The sequence below is a fragment of the Canis aureus genome, chromosome 2 (genome assembly GCF_053574225.1).
Source record: "Canis aureus isolate CA01 chromosome 2, VMU_Caureus_v.1.0, whole genome shotgun sequence".
Taxonomy (NCBI): domain Eukaryota; kingdom Metazoa; phylum Chordata; class Mammalia; order Carnivora; family Canidae; genus Canis; species Canis aureus.
Genome location: NC_135612.1, coordinates 14,789,750 through 14,817,268, shown reverse-complemented (window position 1 = coordinate 14,817,268; position 27,519 = coordinate 14,789,750). Strand labels below are relative to the sequence as shown.

Here is a 27,519-nt window from a genome sequence, read left to right as displayed (position 1 = left end):
GGGAGAGATTTGAGACTTGGAGATACGGTGGGAAATGCCATGTGAGGATGGATGCAGAGGTCAGAATCATGCTGCCACAAGCCAAGGAATGTCTGGAATCAAGTAGAGGCAGGAAAGAATTCTTCCTAAGAGCCTTTGGAGGGAGTGTTGCCCTTGATTGTTTGACTCTTGGACTCTAGAGCTGTGAGATAATAAATCTCTGTTGTTTTAAGCCACAAGTTTGCACTAATTTGTTAAAGTAGTCCTAGAAAATTAATACATCTTCCATGGTACAAATTACAAGAAATCATACTGTAGGTAATTGCTATCACTAGACAGAAGTTTACAGATTGCTTTTACTTTTCTAACTATGTAAATAATCATGTCAAGACACTACATTCAAATGTGATAGATTATAATATGGTCCCGAAAAACCCAATCCAATTAAGATATAAATGGTGTTTTTCTAATAATAACTAGACATGATTTTCACAGGGCTTCCAGATAAAAATAAGGAACTCAGTTAAATTGAAATTTCCAATAAATAATACATAATATTTTAGTAAAATAGGTCTTAAGTATTATATGAAATATATTTATTTGACAAATTTCTATTATTTTTTATTAAATAATTGACATGTAATATTGTGTAAGTTTGAGGAGTTCAGCACGTTACTCTGACAAATTTATAAATTGTCATATGTTGCCATAGTAGCAATACTTACCACATTATATAGATATAATATTATTATCTGTATTCATTATACTGTGGATTAGATGAGTTGTATTAATACTAAAAAATAATGTGTTGTTTATTTGAAATTCAAATTTAATGAGGCATCCTATATTTTTATTTGCTAACTCTGGAACCCTACAATTGCAGCAGAGAGACTGTACATACCACTCCAAATCACATAGCTAATAAAATGTTGAGCTTGGCTTTGAAATTATGTGTGTTGGACTCTTCAAGATCATGTGTTTCTAGTTTATCAGGCTACTAAAAGCAGACACAATGAAACTTAGCAAGAGGTATTGCGAGAAGTTATCTGCTTGCTGTTCTGTAAAAAAGGATTAAAAAAAATGGAAGGATGACTGTGAGTTTTGCCTGCCGAGCCCAACTCCATGCCAACTATGTATGAAGGAAGATTCCGGAGATGAAAAGTTCAAATAACATTCTAATGATGGTGGTGATGGGCAAGTGTTTTCCCATTCCCCTATTTCGGGCAAGGGTGATATGGGACAGAGGGGGCATAGAAATTTTGGGTTTGCTGGGCAATAGGTGAGGGCATCAATGTAATAAGTGATAAAAGTACATTTTCTGCTAGTTCTAGTCATTATAAAAATATTTTTGATGACATTTACCTTTTTCCAAACTCCACATGGCCGCCAGGTACCATGACCCTTCAATCTCAATAGTTCTTTTGAGCTCCCTCACCACCATGGTACCATATGTTCCCCTGAAGTGCTTTTCCCTCTCCATTTCCCCATCCACAATCTCAGTTCAGGCCCTCAGAACTATACTCCCACATGCCTGCAGTGTTTCCTCGCTTGTTTTCTCACTTTGAACTATCCATCTCCATTTAACTGTCCTGTATGTATATAAATTTACAAGTGTAAAGTCAGCCAAGACAACCTATCCAGTCACATGCTTAACACACCTGTCATTCACAGGTGGGTCTAAGATAAATTTTCATCAATCTGATGTTTAACTCAGGTTATTACCTTTGTTGAAATATCTCTTCTCAGATCTACTCAATAAAAACCTCCTAAATGCCAGGCTAAGTAATAAGTAAAATAGTAAAGATGGATTGGAGTTTGTATTTTAAACACACCAGGATATTCTTCAATTCCACAAAGTATTTTTTTCCTATTTTTTTTAAGAATATGGCCCTCTTGTTCTACCTTCAAGAAATTCCTGTTTTTGGTAGAGACAGCCACAGAGAGTAATTTGCAACCGTAGGAAAGATGGTGTGTGTGTCCAGAGCCATCCAAAAGGACAACTGTGGAGATATGGAATGGTGGGACGAGACTGTGTGCTCCCCTCACCTGCACCCCGCCCCCAGGGCAGCTGCTACTCAGTTCAGGTAACTAGTATCCTCTATTGGCAGAGTATGTCTGATGTTTTCTCATGATCCCATTGACTTTACGCGTTTTTAGGCAAGACTGTCAGAGAAATGATGTGCCTCATATCAGGAGATCCGTGATATCTGTCTCTCTCATTACTTGGTTAAAGTGGTATCTTCCAACTTTCTCCACTGGAAAGTTATTATTTCCTCCTTTATAATTCATATGTATATTGTTAGGAAACACTTTGAAATATTTTATTTCTCATCATAATTTTGCACATATAATTTTAGCATCTATTGATGATTTTTGCCTGCAACATGTTACTATATTGTTTGTTCAAATGTGGTTTTCTATTTTTATTTTCTCTTCCACATTAGTTTATTGGAATTCTACCAGAAGGAAAGCTGTACCTTCTCTCCCATTTGTTATTTATTCAATTATTTACTTACCATCATGAATTCATATTTATATTATTCTATGGGTTATAATTCATTATTGCCATCATTTATTTTGTTGCTAAAATTGTCCAAGTTTTGATTATTAGGAGCTCTTGTAAGTTGGCTTCTATGTTGTTTTGACATCCTGCCATCAACTTTTTATTACTTCCTTGCTGTCTGGGACTATAAAATACTCCAGGTTCATCTTGTACTTTCCCTGCCCCAGATCTGCAATCAACCATTTCTCCAGGAGCACTGCTTACTTTTCGTGGGAAAATTGTACTTAGAAACCAAAATCTGGGCCCAAGATGTGTGGATTGCTACTCTGTCATTACACAGTTACAACTGTTTCTAGGCCTTGTCAGTGGAGAGATGAAAGAAACATACACACACACACACATCTCTATCCATTTTAATATCTATCTGTATCTATATTAATAACCATGAGTTCGTACTGATGTCTCTCTAAAGCCAGAAGGTTCATTGCATCTCTCCCTTGTTCTATTTTTGTAACTTCTTTCTCCAACAGTGGAAAAACTGGCTCTCATTATTATCTATCTACAATATATTTACTTATTTGTTTGGTCCCAGTATACACATTACAGAGTTCCAGAATTGATAGTTGTGCTCTAGAGTACAACCTGTACAATGTTTTTTTTTTTTTGTCTTGGGTTTTATTATTTTTTATTTTTTTTTAAGATTTTATTTATTTATTTATTCATGAAAGACTGAGAGACAGAGAGAGAGCGCCAGAGACAAAGGCAGAGGGAGAAGCAGGCTCCATGCACCGAGAGCCCGATGTGGGATTTGATCCCGGGTCTCCAGGATCGCGCCCTGGGCCAAAGGCAGGCGCTAAACCGCTGCGCCACCCAGGGATCCCTGTCTTGGGTTTTATGGTGTATAATCCAAATACTGTTTTACATGAACACTTTAGAGTAGTTGTTTTAGCCCTCGTCCCCCTAAGGTATGGTTATAGTTACAATTAATTTTGGGTTCCTCCCACATCCTGATTGATATTTACTTGTTTACTTAGTTAGTTGGTTCTGATATATTGCCATAATTAAGGGTTAGAACTATACGAGTTTTAGTCAGAAAAATCAATTCTTCCACTCTTTTTACCCTTTCCCATTACTCATTCTTAACACCTGTTCTTACCTATATTATGTATGTTACCAATCTCATTAGTTTCTGGATTTTACTTCTGATATACTTTTGAACAAATGAATAGAAAATGTGTAATTTCTTATACTCCCTTCTTTCTTACATTCTATATGGTCAATAATCTTTTGTACTTTGCCTGTCACTTAATAATATATTCTGTAACTCTTTTATTTTTTTTAAAAGATTTATTTATTTACTTGAGAGAGACTGCATGCAGGGGTAAGGGGGCAGAGGGAGAGGGAGAGAGAGAGTCTCAAGCAGACTCTCTGCCGAGCAAGATCTTGACACGGGGCTGGATCCCACGACCCTGAGATCAGGACCTGAGCTGATATCAAGAGGCAGATGCTTAACCAACTGAGCCATTCAGGCATCCCTCTGTAACTCTTTTCATATCAATTCCTAAAGATTTTCTTTATTCTTTATTTTATAGCTGCATAATATTTCATCATGTAGATATACCACACTTTACTTAACCACCTCTCCTATTTATGGGCATTTCATCATTACAAACAATTTGTATTAGATAATTACATACATATGATTTAATATTGTTGCAAAAGCATATCTAGGACTAAAATTTTGATCTTCTAATGGCTGATTCAAATCTGTTTTAAATCAAATGATGCGGGATCCCTGGGTGGCGCAGCGGTTTGGCGCCTGCCTTTGGCCCAGGGCGCGATCCTGGAGACCCGGGATCGAATCCCACGTTGGGCTCCCGGTGCATGGAGCCTGCTTCTCCCTCTGCCTGTGTCTCTGCCTCTCTCTCTCTCTCTCTGTGACTATCATGAAAAAAAAATTAAAAAAAAAATTAAAAAAAAATTAAATCAAATGATGCAACAGAATATAATTAAGAGTACTCTGAAAACTGAAAAAAGTCATATAAATATATCCAACAAAATAATACTGTGTTAATAGGGTTATTTTCTTTCTCCAATCTCATTGTAACTGCTTTTCAGACAAGCAGTTCAATTCAATAAAAAGTTGTCCTCAGCTACTTAACCAGATGGTTAATTCTGAAAATTAAATGTGTTAAAATTCTACATTCCCAATCACACCTTCATTCATTAAGAATGTTCTGATATTTAATGATTTTTAATCAAAAATTAAATCTATTAGTTTTATAGTTTTAGTCTTTAAAAACCCACTATTATACTAATATTTTCTCTATTTTATTCTTGTAGAGACAGGAGATAGAATTATAAACTGTAGTCCTAATTTGGTTCCTTCCACACCCTAAGTGTGGATATCAAAAAAGGTGGGAGGAGAAAAACAAGACTATATGATGTCAGGAGCACCCTTCAGGTTACCTGACACCTATTAGAGGCTTAGGGACTCCCCTCCTTCCTTGTTGGAGCAGTTACGCTCAAGGTTAGCTTCCTTTGGAACTGTGGGTCCTCAGTGCCCTCAGGTCTCCATATCCTAAATAGCTGAAATTTTGAACTGTGAAAAGGATAGTCTACGTAGGGTCCACCCCCAGTGCTACTTCGAATATGGGTTCAAGGAATCCCTAACGCTGCCCAGGCTAATTCACCAGGAGACTGCCTTGATATTTGGAATCCAGAAACCAGAGAGTATTTGCCTTGTCTGTTGTTTCATCATGGCCTACCTACCATGAGACTACTGCCAGGTCCAACCAAGCCTCAGAAAATCACTGGTGGAAAAAAAAAAAAAAAAAGAAAATCACTGGTGGGAATCTCCAAAGTTTTGGTGAAATGTTTGTCCTGGATTCTGCAATTTTTGCAGATTCAACTTTGCAAATCTATGCAGCAACAAGAACTTCAGGTCTGCCAAATGGTATTCTGATATGGCTGCAAATATGTGCCTCATCTACTAGCCAATTATGTCTCTAATAATATATATGGCAGAGTCTAATTTGTCAGCAATTTGGTAGGAACTATACTGTTTGGGTCAGGACCAGCTCAGAGTTTTTTGAATTTGCATCATAACCTCTTCCTCCATGGTCACAGGAGTCAAATAAAGCTTCAAATCATATGTTGAAAATTATAATATTAAAGTCTTTTTTTTTAATTTACTTAAGCAACTATAAGGAAAACAAAATTTGTCAAAAACACATAGAATTGGGATGCCTGAGTGGCTCAGCCGTTGAGTGTCTGCCTTCAGCTAGGGCCTGGATCCTGAATCGAGTCCCTCATCGGGCTCCTTGCGGGAAACCTGCTTCTCCCTTTGCCTCTGTCTCTGCCTCTCTCTCTCTCTCTCTCTCTCTCTGTTTCGAATGAATGAATGAATAAAATCTTTTAAAAAAACAGAGAATGAGTTTCAGGTGATGTTGCTCTTATGTTCTTACCTCCTCGATCTCGGGCAGCTAAACTTTGACCCCTTCTTAATGTGATGTCCAATTGGTACATTCCGGGATCAGCCAAGGGGACATCTGCATTACTGGTTCCAGCAGTATTTATTTTCTGAAAAATAAGATATATACAAAATATTAAATTTATTGTTTCTTTCCTATTTCTTCCAGTGGGGGACCATATATAGCTTCATTCAAACTGGAAGAATTAGTCAATAAAGTGAATCATCCTGTACATTCACATGCCATAACCACCCAGTTCTCTGAAGGTTTTTAAATTCATGAAATTCTTTAGACTCAAAATAAAAACATGGTATTTATGGGAATCCTTATTTTTACTCAGATTCGAGATAACAAATATAATATGAAAAACATTCCCCATGGAGAGCCCCACATAACTCAACTAAGGAAGACTAACATAAGAATAGTGTCTCACGTAAAAACAAAATCAGTGATGAATGGAGAATAAAGGTATGCAAGAACAGTTGATTTCCATAGAACCGAGCTGAAAATTAAAGTGATTTATTCAGGTAACTGTGTTGGCTCATTTATCTGTACAAAAGGGTCATACTGATGGATTATACTCTTCTATTTCAATCCCAACATAAAATATGATGTAATTATATAGAAATAAATTTACCCAGCATTTTGACAGTATTTGCAAGAAATAAATACTCAGTGGGGCTAAATTTCTAATGCTGCTTTCTGTAGAATAAAAGTGCACAAGCTATTTCTAGAACTAAAGCTACCCCTGTAGAATATCCTTTGTAATAATACACTATTAATTTATAGGCATTAAGTTAAATAAACACTTGCAAGAGGAATAGCTATAATTAAAACCAAAGAAACAGAGTAAAAATTGTATAGGTGATATTTTATACTTTATGCCACATTGAATACAACAGGAAAACTTACCTTTCTTTGCATATTTGAAATGATTTTAAATACCTATAATTTCTCTTCCAATTCAAAAAGAAATATTCTTTTGTTTTGGAATAATAAGCATGGATAAGGTAAAAATTTAGATGCTGGTCTGACTCTTCTAGTTCTACAGTTCATATGAAATACAATTATAAAGCAGTTATTTTTCCATGTTTCAAGACCAAGAAAGAAGCTTTCCTATAGAAGCAATTATCATTTGAAATAAGAAGCAGCACAACTTTGACAGATAACCCACACTCCTCATCTCTCCTCTGGTAACAATAAAAAAAACTCCAATTCCTTTCCTGGAACCCCTGTTCCCACATGACAGCACTGTTCCCCCAGTGGCTCAGGCTAAAATCAATGACCTCTTCGCTTCCCTCTCCACCACATTCAAAAAGTTGCCAAATCCCATCCACTCCATTTCCACTGCCATCCCAACTCCTGATGGTCTTTCTCTTTTAATTCCTATTACCACTAATTTGGATCAGGCTTTCAAACAATAGAGAAACAAAGGTGAAACGATTGTCTTGCTCTTCCCTCAAATATCAGATTGCCCCACTTCCTTGGGGTTACCAATTATAACAACTTAGCATATATCCTTCCACATGTTTGAAGACCTTATATAAATATATACATATAGGCTTATTTTTCTTTGGTTGAGTTTTCAGTTGTTGTTTTTTTTTTTAAAGTATTATATGTTGCCTATTGTTTCACAATTTCTTTAATTTAAAAGTGTCATGGGCACTTTGCTAATTAATACATACAGATCTATCCACTTATTTTTTTTCAAGGTACATCATTTTCCACAGTGTAGGAGTACTATAATTTCTTCAATTATTTATCTATTGATGAACATATGAGCTGGTTTTGGTACTTGCCATTACAAGGACTTGGGATTTTATTTCACATATAAGATGAATTTTTCCAAAAAAGCTTAAATAGGGGATCCCTGGGTGGTGCAGTGGTTTAGCGCCTGCCTTTGGCCCATGGCGCGATCCTGGAGACCCGGGATCGAATCCCACGTCAGGCTCCCGGTGCATGGAGCCTGCTTCTCCCTCTGCCTGTGTCTCTGCCTCTCTCTCTCTCTCTGTGACTATCATAAATAAATAAAAATTTAAAAAAAAAAAAAAGCTTAAATAGTTCACACTACTTTTGGAAGTATTTCCCATATTAATGTATTTCATATATTTCACTAGTTAGGATAGGATGTTACCAATCTTCAAATCTGGAGGGCAAAAAATGTTCTCTCCCTCTAATATACATTTCTGGAACTATGGTAGGGTGTCTTGTAACTAGTGTAAATGGCAAGAATGACAGTTGTTCACTGCACCACACAGAAGATGCCAACTAGGAAAGACAGGAAGCCAATAGTGGTCTTCTAAACAACTTTTCAAAAAACAGTTTGTATGTGGGTCTAGTTAATAAGTAAAATTTAAATTCAAATCTAGCAAGCATCTGTGAAGCACCAAGTATGTTCCAAGCCTTCCATTATGTTCTTGAATATACCTTATTTCAAAATAAGCCCAAGTCATAAACCCTAACTGTAGATAAACTTACCACTTTCTAAAAATGGAATAAAATCTATAGGAAAGGAGACATTTCCTACCCCCTTCCCCCCGCATTCTCCTCTAGTACTTTGATAGGAATTTTAAAGAAATTTTGAAAGTTCAGATGGCTGCATATTTGGTAGTTTTCATTGTTCTACACAGTACCTCTTGAAGTTTAAAGTTAATAATTTATAAGGCACCTGGTATATTTTAAGATGTATTATACTATATGGTCGAGTTGAGGTATTTTCATAGGTAATTTTAACTATATTAGGTTTTAAACTTTTGCTGTTTTAGAATTTAACACTCAGTTAAGAGATAACTTTGCTGGACTTATATTTACTGGCTTTTAAAAGCCTGAATAATATTCCTCTGTGTGTATGTATCATATTTTCTTTATCCATTCATCCAATGACAAACATTTAGGTTGTTTCTATATTTTGGCTGTTGTGAATAATGCTGTAATGAACTTGAGAATGTAGATCTCTCTCCAAGATACTGGTTTCATTTCCTTTGAATAAATACTTGCCCTCCCCCCTTTGTTCTCTATGTCTTCCTACCCAGTCTTCAAGGGTCATTTCATTAGCACTTATATCTTTCTTGTCCATTATCACATTCTATCTCAAATGTCATATTTGACATTTTAGATGGTAAACTTTTAAAATCAGGGAATAGAGTGTTAAAGAATCAATTGAACACAAATTGTGACAGAGGCAATGAAAAGAGGAAGATGTCTTTAAGGACACATGATCTAGCTGAGTAGACACAAACATGGGGGTAAATAACAAAGTTGGTTATTCATAGGTGGTTTTTTCCCTCTTTTTCTCTGCCCATGGATGGCATCTGATCTGTTTTGGCATCTTCTGTCATGAGGAATCTAAGTATACCCTTATAATCTTTTCTAATATACAGTGCTGTAGGCTGCCATTACCAATTAATCAAAATTGGCACTTATAATGAAACCCTGTCCACTCAAGAGCTGTAATTAAAGACAGACTGTGCCACAATAGAGTTATTAAGTCATTGGGAGAGCAGGAAAGAAAGACCAATTATGTGAGAAGAATCTGGGGTGGCCTCAGAGAGATGTCAATGGAATAGCGTGTGAAAATATTGATAGGACTGTGATAAGTGAAGGTTCGGAAAACGGAGGATGGGAAAATCAATGAGAGCCCAATGATGAGTATAAGTGGTCCTTCACTGGATAGTGTGAGAAATGAGGTGGAAAGGAAGACTCATATGCAGTAACACCAGGCTGAGGAGAGTTTCAACCTATGGGCAACACGAAATCATTCCAGCTTTTGAAGAGAGAAGCAATATAACCAGGCCTCTTTCAACAAACATTTAGTGCCTATCTGCTTTGGGCTAAGTGCTTAGATTTCAAAAATAATCAAAACCAGGCCTTTTCTCTCCATCGGATAGAAAAGAGAAAAGAAATCCTGTGGATATAGAAGTTATTTAAAAGGTTTTATAATGCTCGAGTTTAAGTCACAAGGGTCTGATCTGATTAGTGGTAATGGAAATAAAAAGTGAATTTAGAGATATTGAGAAGATTCAATCAACTAAACTTATCAACTGACAAGATGTGAGAGATGAGGGAAATGGATGGATGAGTCACACGGAAGTCTGAGCTGAGCCCCTGAGAGAATGGTGGTGCCAGCAGTGTGAGAGAAGTAAGCTCCAAGCCATCACAGTGTAAACTTCCAAGGATACCTCCAAATCTCTAAAAGAAGTATGTCAAAAAGTTAAGAAGATCTCAAGAGTTTTCTCTTCTCAGGCTCACTGAAGTGGTTCCAAGAAGAAAATCGGTAGGCTGATTACAGAGATACTAGAAATATAATTTTTTACTGTAAAGTATCTTTCTAAGAATGTTTAGTAAGTCCCCAAATGTTAAGATGTGTTAGGAAAGATATATTTGAAGTGCTAGGTATATATACAGCTCTAAAACAAACTTTGTCATTTTAAACTTTTTTTTTCAAACTTAACATTTATTTAGTGACCATTATGGAAACTTCAAATATATCTTTACCCTTCCTAAACTGTCATGTTCCACACACTTAGTTGCTATGTTTAAACTACTTTATTGAGGTATGATTGATGTGTAAAAAGCTATACATACTTAATATACAATTTGATGAGTTTGAGGATAAACATACATCTGTGAAGCCACCACCACCATCAAGACCACCAACATATCCAGCATCTCCCAAATCTCCCTCCCATCTCTTTTATTATTATCATTTTTTCATTTGTGGTAAGAATAGTTAATGAGACATCTACCCTCTTAGAGAATTTTAAGTATACATTACAGTACTGTTAGCCAAAGGCATTATGCTACATAGCAGATCTCCAGAATTTATTTAACCTGCATAACTGAAACTTTGTACTCTTTGACCGTTACCTCCCCTTTTCCCTTCTCCCTTGCCCTGGGCAATCACCATTCTCTGCTTCTATAAGTTTGACTATTTTAGATTCTACGTGTAAATGAGATCACACAGTATTTGTCTATGTTTGGCTTATTTCACATAGCATAATGTTCTCCAAGTCTATTCATATTTTTGCAAATGGAAAGTTTTCCTTCTTTTTTATTTGAGGTAGAATGTTATTCTATTGGTATGCAAAAAAAACAAATTTCCTCTATTCATCCATCAATAGGCATTTAGCTTGTTTCTAAATATTGACTATTATGAATATGACAATAAGCATGGGAACACAAGCTATCTCTTTGAGATCTTGGCTTATATTCCTTTGCATATATTTCAGAAGTGGGATTTCTGGGTCATATGGAACCACAAAACCCTCAAATAACCAACACAATCTTGATAAAGAACAAATCTGGAGGTATCACACTTTCTGATTTCAAACTATACTACAAAGCTACAATGATCCAAAGAGTATAGTACTGGCATAAAAAGAAGACACGTAAACCAACAGAACAAAATAAAAGTCTCAGAAGGAAACCCATACATCAGAGAAGAAATACACAGTCAACTAACCTTCTGTAAAGGCACCAAGAACACAAAGTGGGGAAAGGATGGCCTCTGTAGTATATGGTGTTGTTAAAACTGGATATCCACATGCAGAAGAATGGAATTAGACCTTTATCTTATAACATATGTGAAAATCAACTCAAAATGGATTAATAAAGACTTAATTATAAGACCAGAAGTCGTAAAATTCCCAGAAAAAAAAATACTCTTCAATATGGATCTTGGCAATGAATTTTTGGGTATTACACTAAAAGCACAGGTAATAAAAGCAGAAATTGACCAGTGGAAGGACATCAAATTAAAAAGCTTATGTGAAGCAAAAGAAGCAATCAACAAAATGAAGATAATCTACAGATTGGGGAAAAAATTTATAAACCATATACCCAATAAGGGGTTATTATCCAGATTTTATGAGGAACTCATACGTCTCAATGGCAAAAGACACACAAACTGATTAAAAATTGGGAAAAGTCCTGAATAGACATTCCTCCAAAGAAGACATACAAATGGCCAACAAATAAATGAAAAAGTGCTCAACATCCCTATCAGGGAAAAGCTAACTAAAACCACAATGAGATATCATATCATAGCTTTTAGGATGGCTACTCTTAAAAAAAAATAAAAGATAACAAATGCTGGTGAGAATATGAAGTGGGAATCCTCAGGTGGGAATGTAAAATAAATGCCTCACTCAAAGTCTGAAATTCAGAGTTCTAGACACAGAGGATGAAGGAGGTTTCTGTGACAACACTCAAAGTTTTGGGACTGAAGTCGAAAGGCTGATGCAATGTTTGAAGTTGTATATTTTGAGTAAAAGTCAGAACTTTATCAGGTCACTTCTGAGAAAGTCAGAAAAAGAATGTGGAAGAAAGGGACTCTGAGAATTTGAAAGGAAGCATTTATAAGGATTATGTCCAGAGCACCTACATCTACTCTATCTGCCACTACTTTTCAGAAATCTTTTCCTCCACATTCCTGGCTGGCTTGAAGCAGGGCCGTTACCATCAATGATGTCGTCAAATTTCCTCATAGCCAACCCTTCTTTCCCTCATTTAAACAGATCAGTGGTTCTCAGCCTTGAGGGCTTTGACTAGGCACGTAGGAGCTCTGGGGGTGGAATCCAGGCAGCAGTATTTCCTCTTACAGGTCCTCAGATGATTTCAGTATGCAGCCTAGCCGGGCCCATTGTGCTAATTATAAAAACACATCTTTGAGAAGGCTCACATACTAAGAATTTCCAGACTTTTAAAATGTATATCATGAAACATCTGTCTGCAAAATATGTGGAGGAATCAATCTGAGAGTCCCTGTTACTTTTAGTTCTGCTGCTTAGGAGACCTTTTTACTCAGGAAGAAAGCTTCCACCAGGAGATATAATGGTGCTGAGATGGATTAAATGTTGAGAGTGACACCTTGCCTTTTTGAGATTCTCATTATAGGCAAAAATAGGGTTATTCTATTAGCTGGGGTGGTTGATCATTATCATCAATAGGAAATGGAGGTACTGTTGCAGTGTACAGGGAGGGAAAAGAGTGTCTATATTGTAGGAGATTTTCTTGAATGCTCCTAGTACTGCCATGGGCAGTGGATTGTAGATTGGCTCATTCCATACATGTTTCATACACTTAGGCCATGCTCAGTGCAGCTATCAACAAAATCCACTTAAAGTTGAAAACTCATGAAAACTCTTACATTTTCAACTTTTCAAATTTAATAAGCTTGTCAAGGAAATCAAGAGGCATCGTTGAGGATTTCTACTTAGTCATTACCAATTTCTACTTAGTCATCTCTCCTAGTTCTTATGACACTGAAAATATCTGCATGGTGCAAATCTCCGTCATATGGAAATCAAAGATCTTTAAAACTGAAGTCTCAAAACCAGAACTCAAAAGCCGCTGAGGCATCCTAAGTTCAATGACACTCCATGATTCACTTACCATGGCAACATTATGATTAGTTGGAAGTCAACTGACTAAATAACTTTAGAAACTGAAACCACACAGAATGGGGAAAATCCATGGTAGCCAATGGGCATGCTCCACTAGGTATGTCAGTCATAGCGAGTGACTCATCCACAGCCTGCCCTGAAAGAATAGCTTATGCTTGATGTGAACTTAACTTCCCTACCCCTTCCCTTGTTCCTAACTGATTAGACCTGCAGGTGGCTATCTGAACTAAGGGCAGACAATGCCAGACTAGTTAGTGATAGGTTGTTATTAAAAAACGTGTTATTGGGCAAAGGTTGTTTGTATTAAGTTCAAAGAGAAGAAAAAAATTACAAGTGGCTGCTAATGCCAAAGGGTCATGATAGAGACTGGAGAGGCCATGATGGCCCATGTATAACCCCAAACCAAGAAACCCATGCTATAACTAAGCAGAAATAGAAAGCAGGATGCCACCGTGTAGCAGGATGTAGAAACAGACCAACTAAGCACAGTCAAGTATGACAATGGGTGGGCAGAAAAGTGAATATCTGCGAGTCACTAGTGTTGAGGCACTGAAGGAGCTCTGCGACTTGAGGGCTGGCTGCTCCAGGCTCTGTGCTCTTGGAGGGCTATGGTCTCTGATCCCCTTCTTACCTCCTTTGGCTTTGTTTGAAACAGGTGAAGGAAGTCCTTGGCTCTTACAACGGAATAGGTCAAGAAAAGAAAGGAGCAACAAGAATGAGCAAGAGAAGCATGGAAACAAGAAAGCAGGCAGGTAACATGGGAAATCCATGAGCACTCAGAGCGCAGTACTACAGGAGAAAGTGAGCCACACAGAGGCTGCAGGCGAAATTGCCCTGTGCCTCGACTTCTCCCTCCCTCTTTCCACGCAGAGTTCACTGAGGTCCACATACAGATGCCCCTGAGATGCTAGAACTCCTCCCACAGGTCAAATAAGGTCAGTGCTCTGCAGGTACAAAGTGAAGAAAACTTCATGATTTTATTAATATTGGCAGCAAGAATTGGGAGAGAAGTCTTATGGTCAGGGGACCATATAATTAATCATTCAAACTGAGAGTCAAAGGGGGTGCTCTTATTAGCCAGAGGCACAACCAGGCATTTAAAAAAAAAAAACAACAACAAAAAAAAAACGGTCTCAGAGAAAATAGGATGCGTGTTATACTATTTAACAAGTTAGCTGTGGGCTAACCAGAAAGATATACTACACCAAGCAGAAAAGTCATCACCTGGTCACATCAAAGCTTTACTACGAAGTTGCTTTTAGGACTGAACTATAACTCTGGGTCGAATTCTGGGAATTTGATCTTGCAGTAGTCCAAACACAACAAAATGGGCCTATAAATACTCAGGCCCACTAAAGGGCAATATTTAACCACTGCTGAAAAAGTACAAAATTCAGTACTCACAGAATGTCTTTTCCGGGACTCCCACAGCACTGATTACTCACCCTTGACTTGTCTGCTAAATTGACTTTTGTGGAGCCTCACTTCATTATAGCAGATAACTTTTTCCACCCACACATACAGTATGTAAAATAACTTAAGCCAAAGGAAAGCAAATAAAATTCTCTTTTCTTAACCTTTATGTACATGGACCCACTCCTTTTTGGAATCAGACCCTGTACCCAACCTTTGTGGTAACTAGATGCAGACTCTGATGATGAGGTGCAGGTGTTGAGGTCAGCTATTTAACTTGAGCCCCAGTTACTCATCCCCTCTGCACCTTCATTTTCTCTTTAACAGGCAGTAACACATATCTTACAAAGAACTCTTTTGCTCTCTTTCTCAAATAAATAAATAAAATCTTTAAAAAAAAAAAGTACATCATTGTTAAGGTGACTCTTCTGCTCTCAGTGCTACTGTATTACTGGATAACTACTACTTCTACTATTTCACCCAAATACTTGTCAGATATGAGAGCATGGTAGATTTTATTTTAACTCTTCTGAACTTTTGTCTCCTGGGGAGTTCCCAAGCACACTTTTCCTTCCCCAAAGAAAATCAAGCTGCATTAAAGCACAGAGTAGAAACACTGTGTTTCTAAAGCACAGCATAGAAACCAACTCCAAGAAGAAAAGATTTGTCAGAAAAAAGCATCATGTACAATAAACAAATTATTGATTTTTTTCTTCCTTGCCATGATACTTTTGCCAATAAATGTTTTAATAAATTAGACCACTTCTATGATTTCTAAAACTTGAGCAATACCCACAGGAAAACATTTTGTTTCAAAGGACTTGAAATTCTGAGATTCCAACAGAGAAGCTTGTGTAACAGATATTATAATTGATGCTAAACATTCGGGGGAGAAACTTCTAGTGTATCTATGTGTGTTCATATCTATAAAACTGGCACTGCAGGTATCCATAGCCTCAGAGCTTTTATGATGAACAAAACTTCTTATAGACTTAAAAGAATATCCCTACTTCTTTTGGAACAATTCTAATAGTTTTTACAGGTGTTTTTTATTTGGGCTTCTTTTTGAGAACTCAACTATTTCTCTCAAAGTTAACTCCAGAAAAAAACAAAGAACCAGAGTAATATTGTACTATTTCTATCAGTATCAATTTTCTGGGAATAGCATATGGATCCTTATAGTAAGATTATATAGGAATCTTTCCAAAAAGTAATAAAAAATAACTCTAGGCAGCATAAACTCAACTTTTTTTTATTTCAACACTCGGTTTTCTTGGGAGAAAAGCATGGACGTGGTAGTTTTTCTGAATGGGAAATTAACAAATTTTAGTAATTAATCTCCAACTGCACACTTCCCCAAACACCCAAAGTTGATCTCATCCTCATTCAGCATTTCCCTTCCTCCCTCACCCATCCCTTCCCTCCCTCTCTCCCTTCCTTCCTTCCTTAACTATGTTTTAATCCCCTCCTGGATGCTCAGCACAGAATTAATGTTATGGAGAAAATAGATATTTAATTACAATCTTTGCCTTCAGAGACTACCACTGAAACAGTTTTGCATGTGAAGTTTAAATGCCACCGTGGAAAAACAAGACAAAGTATTGCATGACAATCAAAAATCAAGACACTATTTTTACACTATTTCCTCCTCCAACCTACTTCTTTTCCTTTTTCTTCTGGATGTGGGTTTGAGGCATCATTATGGAATGCCCAGCCATCTAAGCTAGAAGACCTGCACCTATTAGTCCTAGACTCCCAGGGTACAACCATGAAATCCTATGAATTACATCTTAAAAATGCTTCTTTGGTCACCTTTTCCACTACTCCAGTCTATGTCTTATCTACTGCACAGGCCAATTGTCATAACCTCCTGCCTGCTCTCAGACTCTGATTTCTTCTGTTCATGGAGTCATTAAAAATCATTCTTACGGAATATTTTTAATCATATGGGCAAATGCTTAGGAAAAAGCAGTAGAAAGTATGACAAAAAAAAAAAACCCTGCATACAGAATGATAATAATTAGGTTAAATATATCTATGCATTGAAAAAGATACGGGAAGGAAATATGACATGTTAATAGGGGTTATTCCTGTGGATAATGAGACTAAGGGTAATTTTGCTATCTTCCTGTTTTTCAAAAGTTCTCGAATTTTCTACAAATGTATAGTATTACTGTAATAATACAAAGACTTAAAAATAAAACTAATTTCTGCTGTTTCTACCCTTTGACCACAGTATTAAGGATACTATGGAATAGAGTTTTATAAACTTGCTTTGATTCAATAAATGCCTCTACATGAGGTAAAAGACATCAATGTGCATTGTCATTTACATTGCAGATGAAACTCATGTATATTTTATTACTTTTAAACAATCTCATGGCTCTAGGTGCACCAGCATGCTTGAAGCAGGATCTCACACACTCAACTGTGCAAATAGCAAGGTATTCCCCACAGATATAACCAAGGTACAAAGGTGGAAGTGCCATGGAGTCCAGCACAAAGTGTGCCTCAGTGAATACTGTGACAATTTCATTATTTTCTACCTTTGCAAACCCTGGCAGAAGAAGTGAAGAGTTTTCAAGCAACAAAATACATAACACAGTACTGGATTATAACACCAAGTGTAAAATAAATATCCATGAGGCCATATTGATAATTTGAATAAATAATTGAATAAAGAAATAAATGGGAAGGGCTACTTAGGTGTCTTAGGTGTCTCAGTCTTTGCCTTTGGCTCAGGTCATGATCCCAGGGTCCAGAGATCAAGCCCTGCATCTAGCTCTCTGCTCATTGGGTCCCTGCTTCTGCCTCTTCCTCTGCCCGTCCCCCTATGTGCTCTCTCTCAAATAATAAAATCATTTAAGAAAAAGAAAGAGGGCAGCCCCGGGGTGCAGCGGTTTAGCGCTGCCTGCAGCCTGGGGTGTGATCCTGGAGACCTGGGATCGAGTCCCGCGTCAGGCTCCCTGTATGGAGCCTGCTTCTCCCTCTTCTCCCTCTGCAGTGTCTCTGCCTCTCTTTCTCTCTCTCTCTGAATAAATAAATAAAAAATCTTTAAAAAAATAAAAATTAAAAAAGAAAGAAATGGGGAGAATAGACAAATCTATGGTGCAGAAAAATTCAAAATTATTTATGGCTCCTCAAGTAGTTTGAGCATAACACTCCAGCTCTTCAATGTAGGCTGCATATAGTGGCTTCTAAAAGAGAATGGGGAGAAACCTAACAAACACTACCTCAACCAGGTGATCAAAGTTAAATACAGAAAAGTCATGCTGATAGCATATTTCCATGGTGAGAATGGCACTTATCTCTGTGGTCTTCTTCCCTAAACACACAACCTCTGCCTAACCATGAGGAAGACACCAGGCAAACCTAAATGGAAGGATATTCTATATCCTATAAAATATTCTATAAAATATCTGACCAGTATGACTCAAAACTATCAAGGTCATCAAAAACAAGGAATGTCTAAAAAATGGTCACAGCCATGAGCAGCCTTAGGAGACATGAAAACATAAATGAAATGTGGTAACTTGGATGAGATCCTGGAACAGAATATGGACCTTCAGTGAAAACTGAGGGTCTGAATAAAGTATGGATTTTAGCTTATATTAATGTATCAAAATTAGTTCATCTTTTTAGACAGATGTACCACTCAATGTAATATGTAAGCAACAGGGAAAATTGGATATGTGATACATGGAAATCATCTGTTCTCTCTTTATAACTTTTCTGTAAATCTAAAATACTTTAAAGTATAAAGTTTTTGAAAGTTTCTACACAGCTAGTTCTCTCATGTAAATAACCTAGTCTCTGGTAGGGGGCAACTATTCTTTTTTTTTTTTTTAAGATTTTATTTATTTATTCATGAGAGACACAGAGAGAGGCAGAGACACAGGCAGAGGGAGAAGCAGGCTCCATGCAGGGATCCCGACGTGGGACTCGATCCCGGAACTCCAGGATCACACCCTGGGCTGAGGGCGGGCTCCAAACCGCTGAGCCACCTGGGGATCCCGGGGGCAACTATTCTAATTTGGTTTTTGCTTAGTAAGTATAATGATACACTTCATAGTAAGCATGTTAGTGATAAATTAACCTAACAAATTTCATAAACAAGAAAACAGAATGATGTGTAAAGGATATATATTAATTATATTTAATCAAAATAATTTTGTAGTATGACTGCTATTACCATTTCAACTGCAGGTAACTGAAGAGAATGCTAACAGGGACCATACACTAGGCTAGAAGTCACAAGATTTGGGTTTTACTTCCTACTCCTCCGTAAAACTAGCTTTACTATCTTAGGCATATAACTACCCTCTCTGACCTTCAATTTCTAACCTGTAAAAAAAGGAGGTTGATCTACTTTACTTCCAAATTTCCTGCTCATTTTCAAAGGAAAGAGAACAGATTATAGTCAGATTTTTTTTTCCTTTAAATTTTTCCTCCATCATCCAATTGCTTAGGTTCTCATCTTACAAAATTAGGATAAAAATAGTACCTACCTGCTAGAATTGTTGTGAAAATTAAATGAAGTAACATGTGTGAAACAGTATCCTGTGTGAAAAATATAGTATTTAGACCCTGCCTTTGTACTATTAAGAAGATAGTCTGATTACAGATAAGAATATAAACTAAATGGTATGAAAGCTAGATTAGTATCTAGTTGAGACTTTAAGGCATTCACAAAGGAAGCACTGTAAAGGAGAAGTCTGAGCAGTTGTAGAAAGTCACTTGTCAGGGATAAATATGGACATTTCTCAATTTTCACAGATCTTCAGAATCCTTCATCCATGAATAGAAATGCTCTCATCTGAGCACGATTTTGTGAGGAAAGTGCATCATTTGCAATTATTCTTACAGTGGGTGAGAGAGCTATGAGGAGAGGTATGAATAATAAAGACAAGAAATCAAAAATACATTTATATTTCCTTTTGCAACATGCTTTTATACTTGTTTGTGAGATTTCAAATTCTGAAATGTCACCACAGGACTCTTAATTTTATTTACTTAGCACATAGTCTGTCATAGAGAAAGGTATTTTATGAGGGTTTTCCATATGTAAATAAAATCTATTGGATTAATAAATGTTAAAGCAGGATCTGCCATAGATAAATAGTAGACCTAGAAATTTTCAATAGTGGACTGTAGCAGTGAAGTAAATACAATGAAAATAGATGCTTAGTTTAAATTATTCAATTAACTGATATTCTCTAAGTGTTCCAAAGACGTTGTTAGAACAAAGTGAATAACAGCTTAAGTGTTCTCAGTCCTAATTGCAAAAAAGACATCTTCTAAACTGCCAAAACTTGAGTGATGTCATATGAGTAGATAATGATGCTGGGTGTCACTTTGAATTTTTAAAAACTTCCTCAGAGCGTAGCATTAAATTGAAAATCAAAAATGGTCAAATGTTTCTCAGTAATAGGTATTCAGTGCAGGGAGGTTTTGATTTATTACAGAAACATATACTATTCATCTTGGCAAACAGTTGTATATGTGTGTGTGTGTGTGTGTGTGTGTGTGTTTCCTGAAATCACTCTGCCTCTAATAGAAATTTTAACAACTTTTTTTTGGTGTAAATGTTCCCTGAGCTCACTAAGGTACACAGATTAACTTCCTGCCTGGGCAGTAGACAACCTGCCCAACAGTGGGTGGTGGTGGGGGCTGGACAACAGTATAATACTACATGTACTGATTACCTTCAAGTGGGCATTTCCACTTTTCTCCTCCCAATATCCCTCACTTTGCTCTTGGTAATCACTGTGGTTGTGGGAAACTAATTTGCTCTTCATCTCAAGAGTGGAGAATGTCACAAAGATTAGGCCAATCCAATGCCCTGACGACAGTGACTGGTTCAGAGTTAGGAATGCGACCAAAGCTCTTCCAGTCAAGGTAAATCTTTGGTCTTTGGTCTTGGTTGAGAATGCTAGAATAGGCTCAGTCATTCCTCCTGGATGAAAATGAGGAAACATGTAGCTGGCCTGGGAATGTTGGCAATCGTGTGGAGTTCACGAGAGGAATTAAACTGGGATAAAGCTAATAATGAGAAAGGCTAGGTGGATAGACAGAAATACACTCAATCTCACAACTTGATTAAACCACTGCATTAATCTCTAAGTCTTCCAGTTATATGAGCCAATAAAATTCCCTTTATAATCATAGTCTGTGTGAGTTGTGCTTTTTGTTACTTGCAATCCAGTGTATTTCAACTGGTGACATAGTTAACATCAATGAAGCACAATCATTGTCTCATTTACTGTGCACAAAAACCTAAGGAATAATTACTCTTATTAGCCTAGTAATATGGACATGGAAACTAAAGATTAGAGAAGTTGAATTACTTGCTTCAGCTAGAAAATGCTAGAAATAGGATTCAAACATTTCCAATACCAAAAGCCCATGCTCTCAGGCAGCACATGAATACTTCCTCCCAGATTAAAAATAAAATAAAATAAAAAGTGAACTAGACATCTGAAACTACATGGAAATTTTAATGGCTCAGACCCTAATTATGCAAGTTTCCTTAGCTAAAAGTTCATGTCAAAAGAAAAGGGTGGGTTGTGGTTAAAGAAAAAGTATTTTAAATTTCTAATATCAAAGGTTTCTAAATTAGACTTAGAATCTTTCTCCTGGAAGAGATATTTTTCTCTGCCTTCTACTACTCTAAGTAATTTATAGGGCATTTGTTTGCTAGTTTCTAATCAAATCTCTTTGGTGTCATTAGCTAGACTAAATAGCTGGTTGCTATTTTAGGATAGAGGCTTTAGTCAATGTATATACAACTCAGGTGTTTATAATTAGTAAAAAGACAACAACCACACACATTATATCAGTTCACGGAGTGTAGAAATCATATATAACTTTCTCCATCTAGAAGGTGCAGAAAAATTATATGGTCTCATTTATGGTCAAAATTCATTTGGTCACGTTAAGACATGTGGCTTCATGGGTTGAGATGCAGGGGCTCTTAGGTTTTAAACTGGAAGAGCATTTCAGAAATGACCATTCATTCTACTTAATAAGAAGAAAAAGTCATTCATAGTACCAAACGTTTACCCTTCTGAGATAGAAGTGACCTTAACTTCTTTTATATGGTCTCATTCATTTGGGGAATATAAAAAATAGTGAAAGGGAATAAAGGGGAAAGGAGAAAAAAATAAGTGGGAAATATCAGAAAGGGAGACAGAACATGAAAGACTCCTAACTCTGGGAAATGAACTAGGGGTGGTGGAAGGGGAGGTGGGTGAGGGGTGGGGGTGACTGGGTGATGGGCACTGAGGTGGGCACTTGACGGGATGAGCACTGGGTGTTATTCTGTACGTTGACAAATTGAACACCAATAAAAAATAGATTTATTTTAAAAAGTACTGATTTTAAAAATAACTTAAAACTGCCACACACGCACACACAAAAAACAAATGATCCACAAAACATTCTCCTTTCCTTCTGAAGGTTTTACGATGCTTTCTTATCATTAACCAGTCTTTTACTATTAAACTTAAATGGCCAATTGAAAAAAAATAGAAGGTGCAGAAAAAAAATTACCCAAGGAAGTAGAATATATAATTATAAAATTATTTTTAGATTCCAGAGATGAAAATGCACCCCTTCATTTTGCAGAAAAATGTTGTTCGTTTCTTTAAGCTCTTACGTCTCCATGCCTTCAGCTAAAACAGACCCATTTGTCGTAATTGAAAAGGCTACCTGTGAGCACAGCATCTCACTTTTTAAAATTTAAATTCAATTAGCCAATATATACTACATCATTAGTTTCAGATGTAGTTTTCAATAATTCATCAGCTGCATATAGCACCCAGAGCTCATCACAACACAAGCCCTTCTTAATGCTTGCTTTCCACAAAAGTGTTAGTTCAAATTGCAAAGCCTGAAGACCTGAAGTATTAGCAAGGGTTCTGAATCTCACTGCCTCATCAACTGAGTTATTAGACCAGCCACTTGTCTTGGTTCACTGCAAGACTTTGAGAGGTTCCCAGTTATGGGTAATTGACATATCTATGCTTATTTTCACAGCCAGGTGCCTGTTTTCGAATGCTACTACTCAGAATGACTTTGTTTATACAATCGAATCAAATAGTTATAAGGTCTATTTACAGAGCCAATAAATGCATCACTAAGTGTGTCAGACATGCACTATACAAAGGGATGCAAAGAAAGGTATTTGGCACCTTAAGCTGCTTCATATGAAACTTTCAGTTCTGAAAATAAAATAGAAATGATATCACATAGTTAGAAAACAGTGGAAAAATCCAGAAATTTGCTCTCCACTTGGTGTCATGGGTTATGGACAGTGAGAGAGAGGTAAGCAAAAATCAGAGTTAAAAAAGAACAGCATCACACACCATCCTCTTGGTAAAGACAACCCAGGGCTTACATGTGTAGTTGGGAGCACTGCATGTGGAATTCCCAGGAACATCTCTGTCAGCTGACATTTCTTTAAAACATATCCACTGACTGTGTACTCCAAATGGAACATAAAAGTAAAAGTAAAAAGTAAAATCTTGCACTTTCCATCCAAACTCTTGCTTCTCCACAATGGTAACCACCATTAACATTTTCTTGAGTATTCTCCAAAAAGAAAAATTGGCACATATCTTTAAAAAATACAGATATAAGAATGAATGTATTGTATGATTATGCATTTTTCTTATACAAACATCTTGACAGTCTTTTGATATCAGAACATTCAGATCAACCTCGTCCTTCATAAGAAACCAACAGAATTCTATACTGCACGCACTAAAATTTATTTAATCAGGTTTTTATTGATGGATCTTTAGGTTTCTCATTTTTTTCCTCTTTTCTATACTATTACAAACAATGCTGCAATGAAGTTCATCTTATGCACATTGGGGGTGTGTGTACACATTTATGAGTATTTAATGGGTAAATTTCTACCAAAGGAATTGCTAGATAAAAGTGTTGTGTTTTTAATTTTGAGAGATGTTGTCAAATCACCAACCCTCCAAAAATAACCCGCCAAAACTTACATTTCCACCAATGGCAATTGAGTTTCCCAAACATCGACTCCAAAAGAGATACTATCAGATAATTCTAGTAAGTCAATCTCCTACAGAAGATCACATTTTAAAACATACGGTGCAGAAGCTAAACGAGAAATTTCATTATTTGCTTGCATTTCTCAAAAATTTAAAAATTTAACCTAACTTATAATCTATTTTAGCACTTCTCAAAATTGCCTTCCTCCCCCTCCAAAACTCTCCACCCCACCCCACATGAGACCTATGTCTGTTTCCCATCCCTACCCTGACTCCCAACCCCTGATCATACACCATTCTATTCAACCCTTTTCCTACTTTGCTCTGCAGTTGTGAAGAGGAAGAAACTGTGTGAAAATGCTGTGAATGCTGGGTGGGAACTCATAAACTCACACCTTCAACATCGTCTGTTGTACAAATCGTAAAATGTCTGCTGCTCTGACAGGTTAAAAGAGGCACCTCCTTTTGTGTTGCATGCATTTAATTGCTAGTGAGACTGTCTTTCACATCTGTGAGCCATTTATACTTACTTTGGGTGAGCTGCCTGGACACATTTTTATTTTTATGTTGAGCTCTTTTAAATTGGCTGGAATGAACTCTTTGTAAGTGAAGCAAATTAGCAAGGGCCGCATTCTAAAGAACATGGCCTGTGTGCATGGAGCCAGGAACCAGCGAGTAAGTACACCTTTGGAATAACTGACAGAGTATTCTCACCAGCTCTGGTCCTGTCTGCTAAAAACTCTGTATGCCCACGGACTTCCAGCAGAATGTCTTTCTGCCAGAAGCCATTTGTTAGATTTTTCTTGTGCAGTACAACAGAATTTAGTGTTCTGAAGGGGAAAAACATGGTGGAGGAACCTGGATTTTCAGTCCTTCTCTGCATATAGGTGGGATGATTCTGTGTCCCAGAGAGGGCAGGATCCATCCAAGTGCTTTGTATCAGTGGTATGAGGGCAAATCATGGAGTGAGGTTCTGGGAGGGCCTGCTCAGGGGGTGAAGTCCAAGTGAGGAAGAAGGGACTCTGGGGAGAGAAGAATGCAAGCGGTGGTATTAATTTCATTCCACCTGTAGAATTCAGCTAGTGTTCTGCTATGTGCAGCCACAGGAAAAAGAGCAGGATAGATAGCCTGGCTATTTCTGCCTTTCCAGCAGGCGACAGAGAAAGAGCAGTTGTGTTCAGGAAAACAGAAAGCATTGTCTTCTCTCTGCAAATGGTGGTGTAGGTGCCACAGGTTGTGATTGTCGACATGCTTCACATTGATCTTGGCATTCTGTACCTGAGCCAGTACATGAATTTCTGTTGCTTTAAGTGACACCCATTCCATGGGGCTCAGACTCTTCTGGGTTTTAAGTCCACATAGCCAATCACTTATGTGACATCTCTATTTGAATGCTTCCTGGGCAACTCACACTTAACACATCCAAAATGATCTCTTGATTATCCCATTCGACCTGTCCCCATCCTTCAACTCAGGGAAAGCAGTAACCATCCACCCTGTTGCTCAGCAGCATCCTTTCCTCTCTTTTCTCTTCAACCTTCCATCAGACCCATCAGCAAGTGTCATGAAGTACACTTTCAAGATGTGTCTTAACTCTGTCTTCTTTCCCAAATCCATCACCACCATGCTCCAGTACATGCCCCATCATCCCTAACCTGAATTTACCCCGTAGCCTTCTAGAATGTTGCACTCATGTCTCCCAAAGCAGCTGAAGTGATCACTAAACATAAAAAATGATCATGTTACTCTCCTGCCTAAAACTTTTCAGGGGATTTTCAAACACTGAAAACTCCTTATCGTGGCTTACAAAATCTTGTACAATCTCCATCACTAGTTTCTCCAGTGTCATCTCTGGCCCCTCTCTCCCTTCACTACGTGCTAGCCGCACTAACCCTGTGTGAGTTGCTTGCCAGGGCTAAGCTCTTGCCCACTAGGAGATTTACACAGGCTGCTATTTTTCCAGTGGAAACTTCTTCTCCAGGCTAACTGCATGACTTCCTCTTTCTCATCCTGGAGGTGTCAGCTCGTGTCATCTCAGAGAAACCTACCCCGAACCACCCACTGAAAAAATTCTCTCTCTGCTATTCTTTTTATTGTTGTTGTTTTTAAGATTTATTTATTTATTTGAGCAAGAGAGCATATGAGTGGGAAGGGCAGAGAGAAAAAATCTCAAGCAGACTCCACACTGAGTGTGAAGCCTGACAGAGAACTCAATCTCAGGTCCCAGAGTTCATGACCTGAACCAAAACCAAGAGTTGGATGCTTAACCTGCCTAATGCACTGCGCCACCCAGGCACCCCTCCATCTGCTATTCTTTACCACGGTAACCTGCTGTGTCTTTTATGAAACTCATCATAATTTAGAAATATTTGTGAATAGATCTGGTTTTAGTGGAATTTGTATCTCCGTGCAGTGTACCCTCAGAAGTCCTGCTTTTAGCAGAGTACTTGGCACAGAGATGCTCAATATACTTTTGATGAATGGATGAATGAATGAAGAATGGTTCCTAGAGGTGGTGAAAGTCACTGGGCTAGCATAGTTTAGAAGGCAACAAGTCTCAGCATTTGATGAAATGTTTCAGGATTTAGTGAAGTGAGGCTTGAGTCATAGTCAACCAGGAGAATCAAAGAGGCTTGTAGTCAGTGCTTGTATATGAGCCAAATGGGATTTAAAGGCTATGATGGCCTCATCATCAGATAAGGAATTTGTATTTAACATGCAAATACACACCTAACATCTGATATACGGTTCATGGTAATTTTTGATATTTAAAGTTCTCAAAATAATATCATGATAAGAATGCTGATTCTCTAATTTAGAAACAGCATGATATAATAGTTAAGAAGACAACCCTGTGGCCTGACTGCTTGCCTTTGCACCCTGGCTCTGATATTTTCTAGCTGTGGGACCTTGGGCAAGTGGCTTAATTCCTTTATATCATCGTTTTCCTTTCTGTGAAATGTAACATAACAGGTCATGCCTCATCAGGTGGTGAGGGTGTAGGGAGTTAACAATTGCACTGTGCTTATGACAGTGTCAGGGTACACAGTAAATACCATAGGAATGTTAGCTATTAGTGTTATATTTCCAGAAACAGCATAAAAGGTTGTATTTGGAGTGGGTGAACTCTGAGAACATGTCTCTCAGCAATACAGTATTCTGTGGATCCAACCACATACAGCAATTCATGAAAATTTGCACAGATAGAGATGCTATAATTTCATTGCTATTATTACCTTGAAAAGAATTCATTTGAAAGGCTAATTAGCCACAAATGCAATTCTTTAGAAGATGCACAGAAACCTTGTACGAAGCTATGGTCAACTAAATGAATGTGAAATCTGTATCAGCTCTAACAGCTAATTTCACAATTTGACTCCCCCTCAATACCTCCAGAGAGAGAGAACTCTTAAAAATAACTGTGCCTATTTTATTAATTTTTATCTTGGATGTTATTTTGTTATGCTAATCGTATCCCTATTGATCAACTCTGTTCTTTTTCTCAAGCCTTGGGAATAAATGCTTAAATATTCAAGGATGAAAAAATGAATAAGAGTACCAGCATCAATACTCTATCACTTTTACTTTACCACGTCAAATTATGAGTGTTTTGTTTTATTTTATTTTATTTTATTTTATTTTATTTTATTTTATTTTATTTTATTTTATTTTATTTGTGTGTGTGTGTGTACATGTTTAGTTTTACTGGAACAAGGCAACTTGTG

The 27,519-nt window shown here is 37.2% G+C and overlaps 1 protein-coding gene across 18 annotated transcripts in view; it reads right to left on the bottom strand.

Annotated features, from left to right (window-relative positions):
* MCTP1 (multiple C2 and transmembrane domain containing 1) overlaps nucleotides 1-27,519 on the bottom strand; it is a 536,343-nt gene that overhangs the window by 286,197 nt on the left and 222,627 nt on the right. For all 18 annotated transcript variants that reach the window (XM_077864453.1, XM_077864460.1, XM_077864400.1 and 15 more), the window contains one exon: nucleotides 5,950-6,064. In XM_077864453.1, the coding sequence (XP_077720579.1) occupies nucleotides 5,950-6,064 (115 nt within the window). The remainder of the gene's footprint in view (nucleotides 1-5,949; nucleotides 6,065-27,519) is intronic.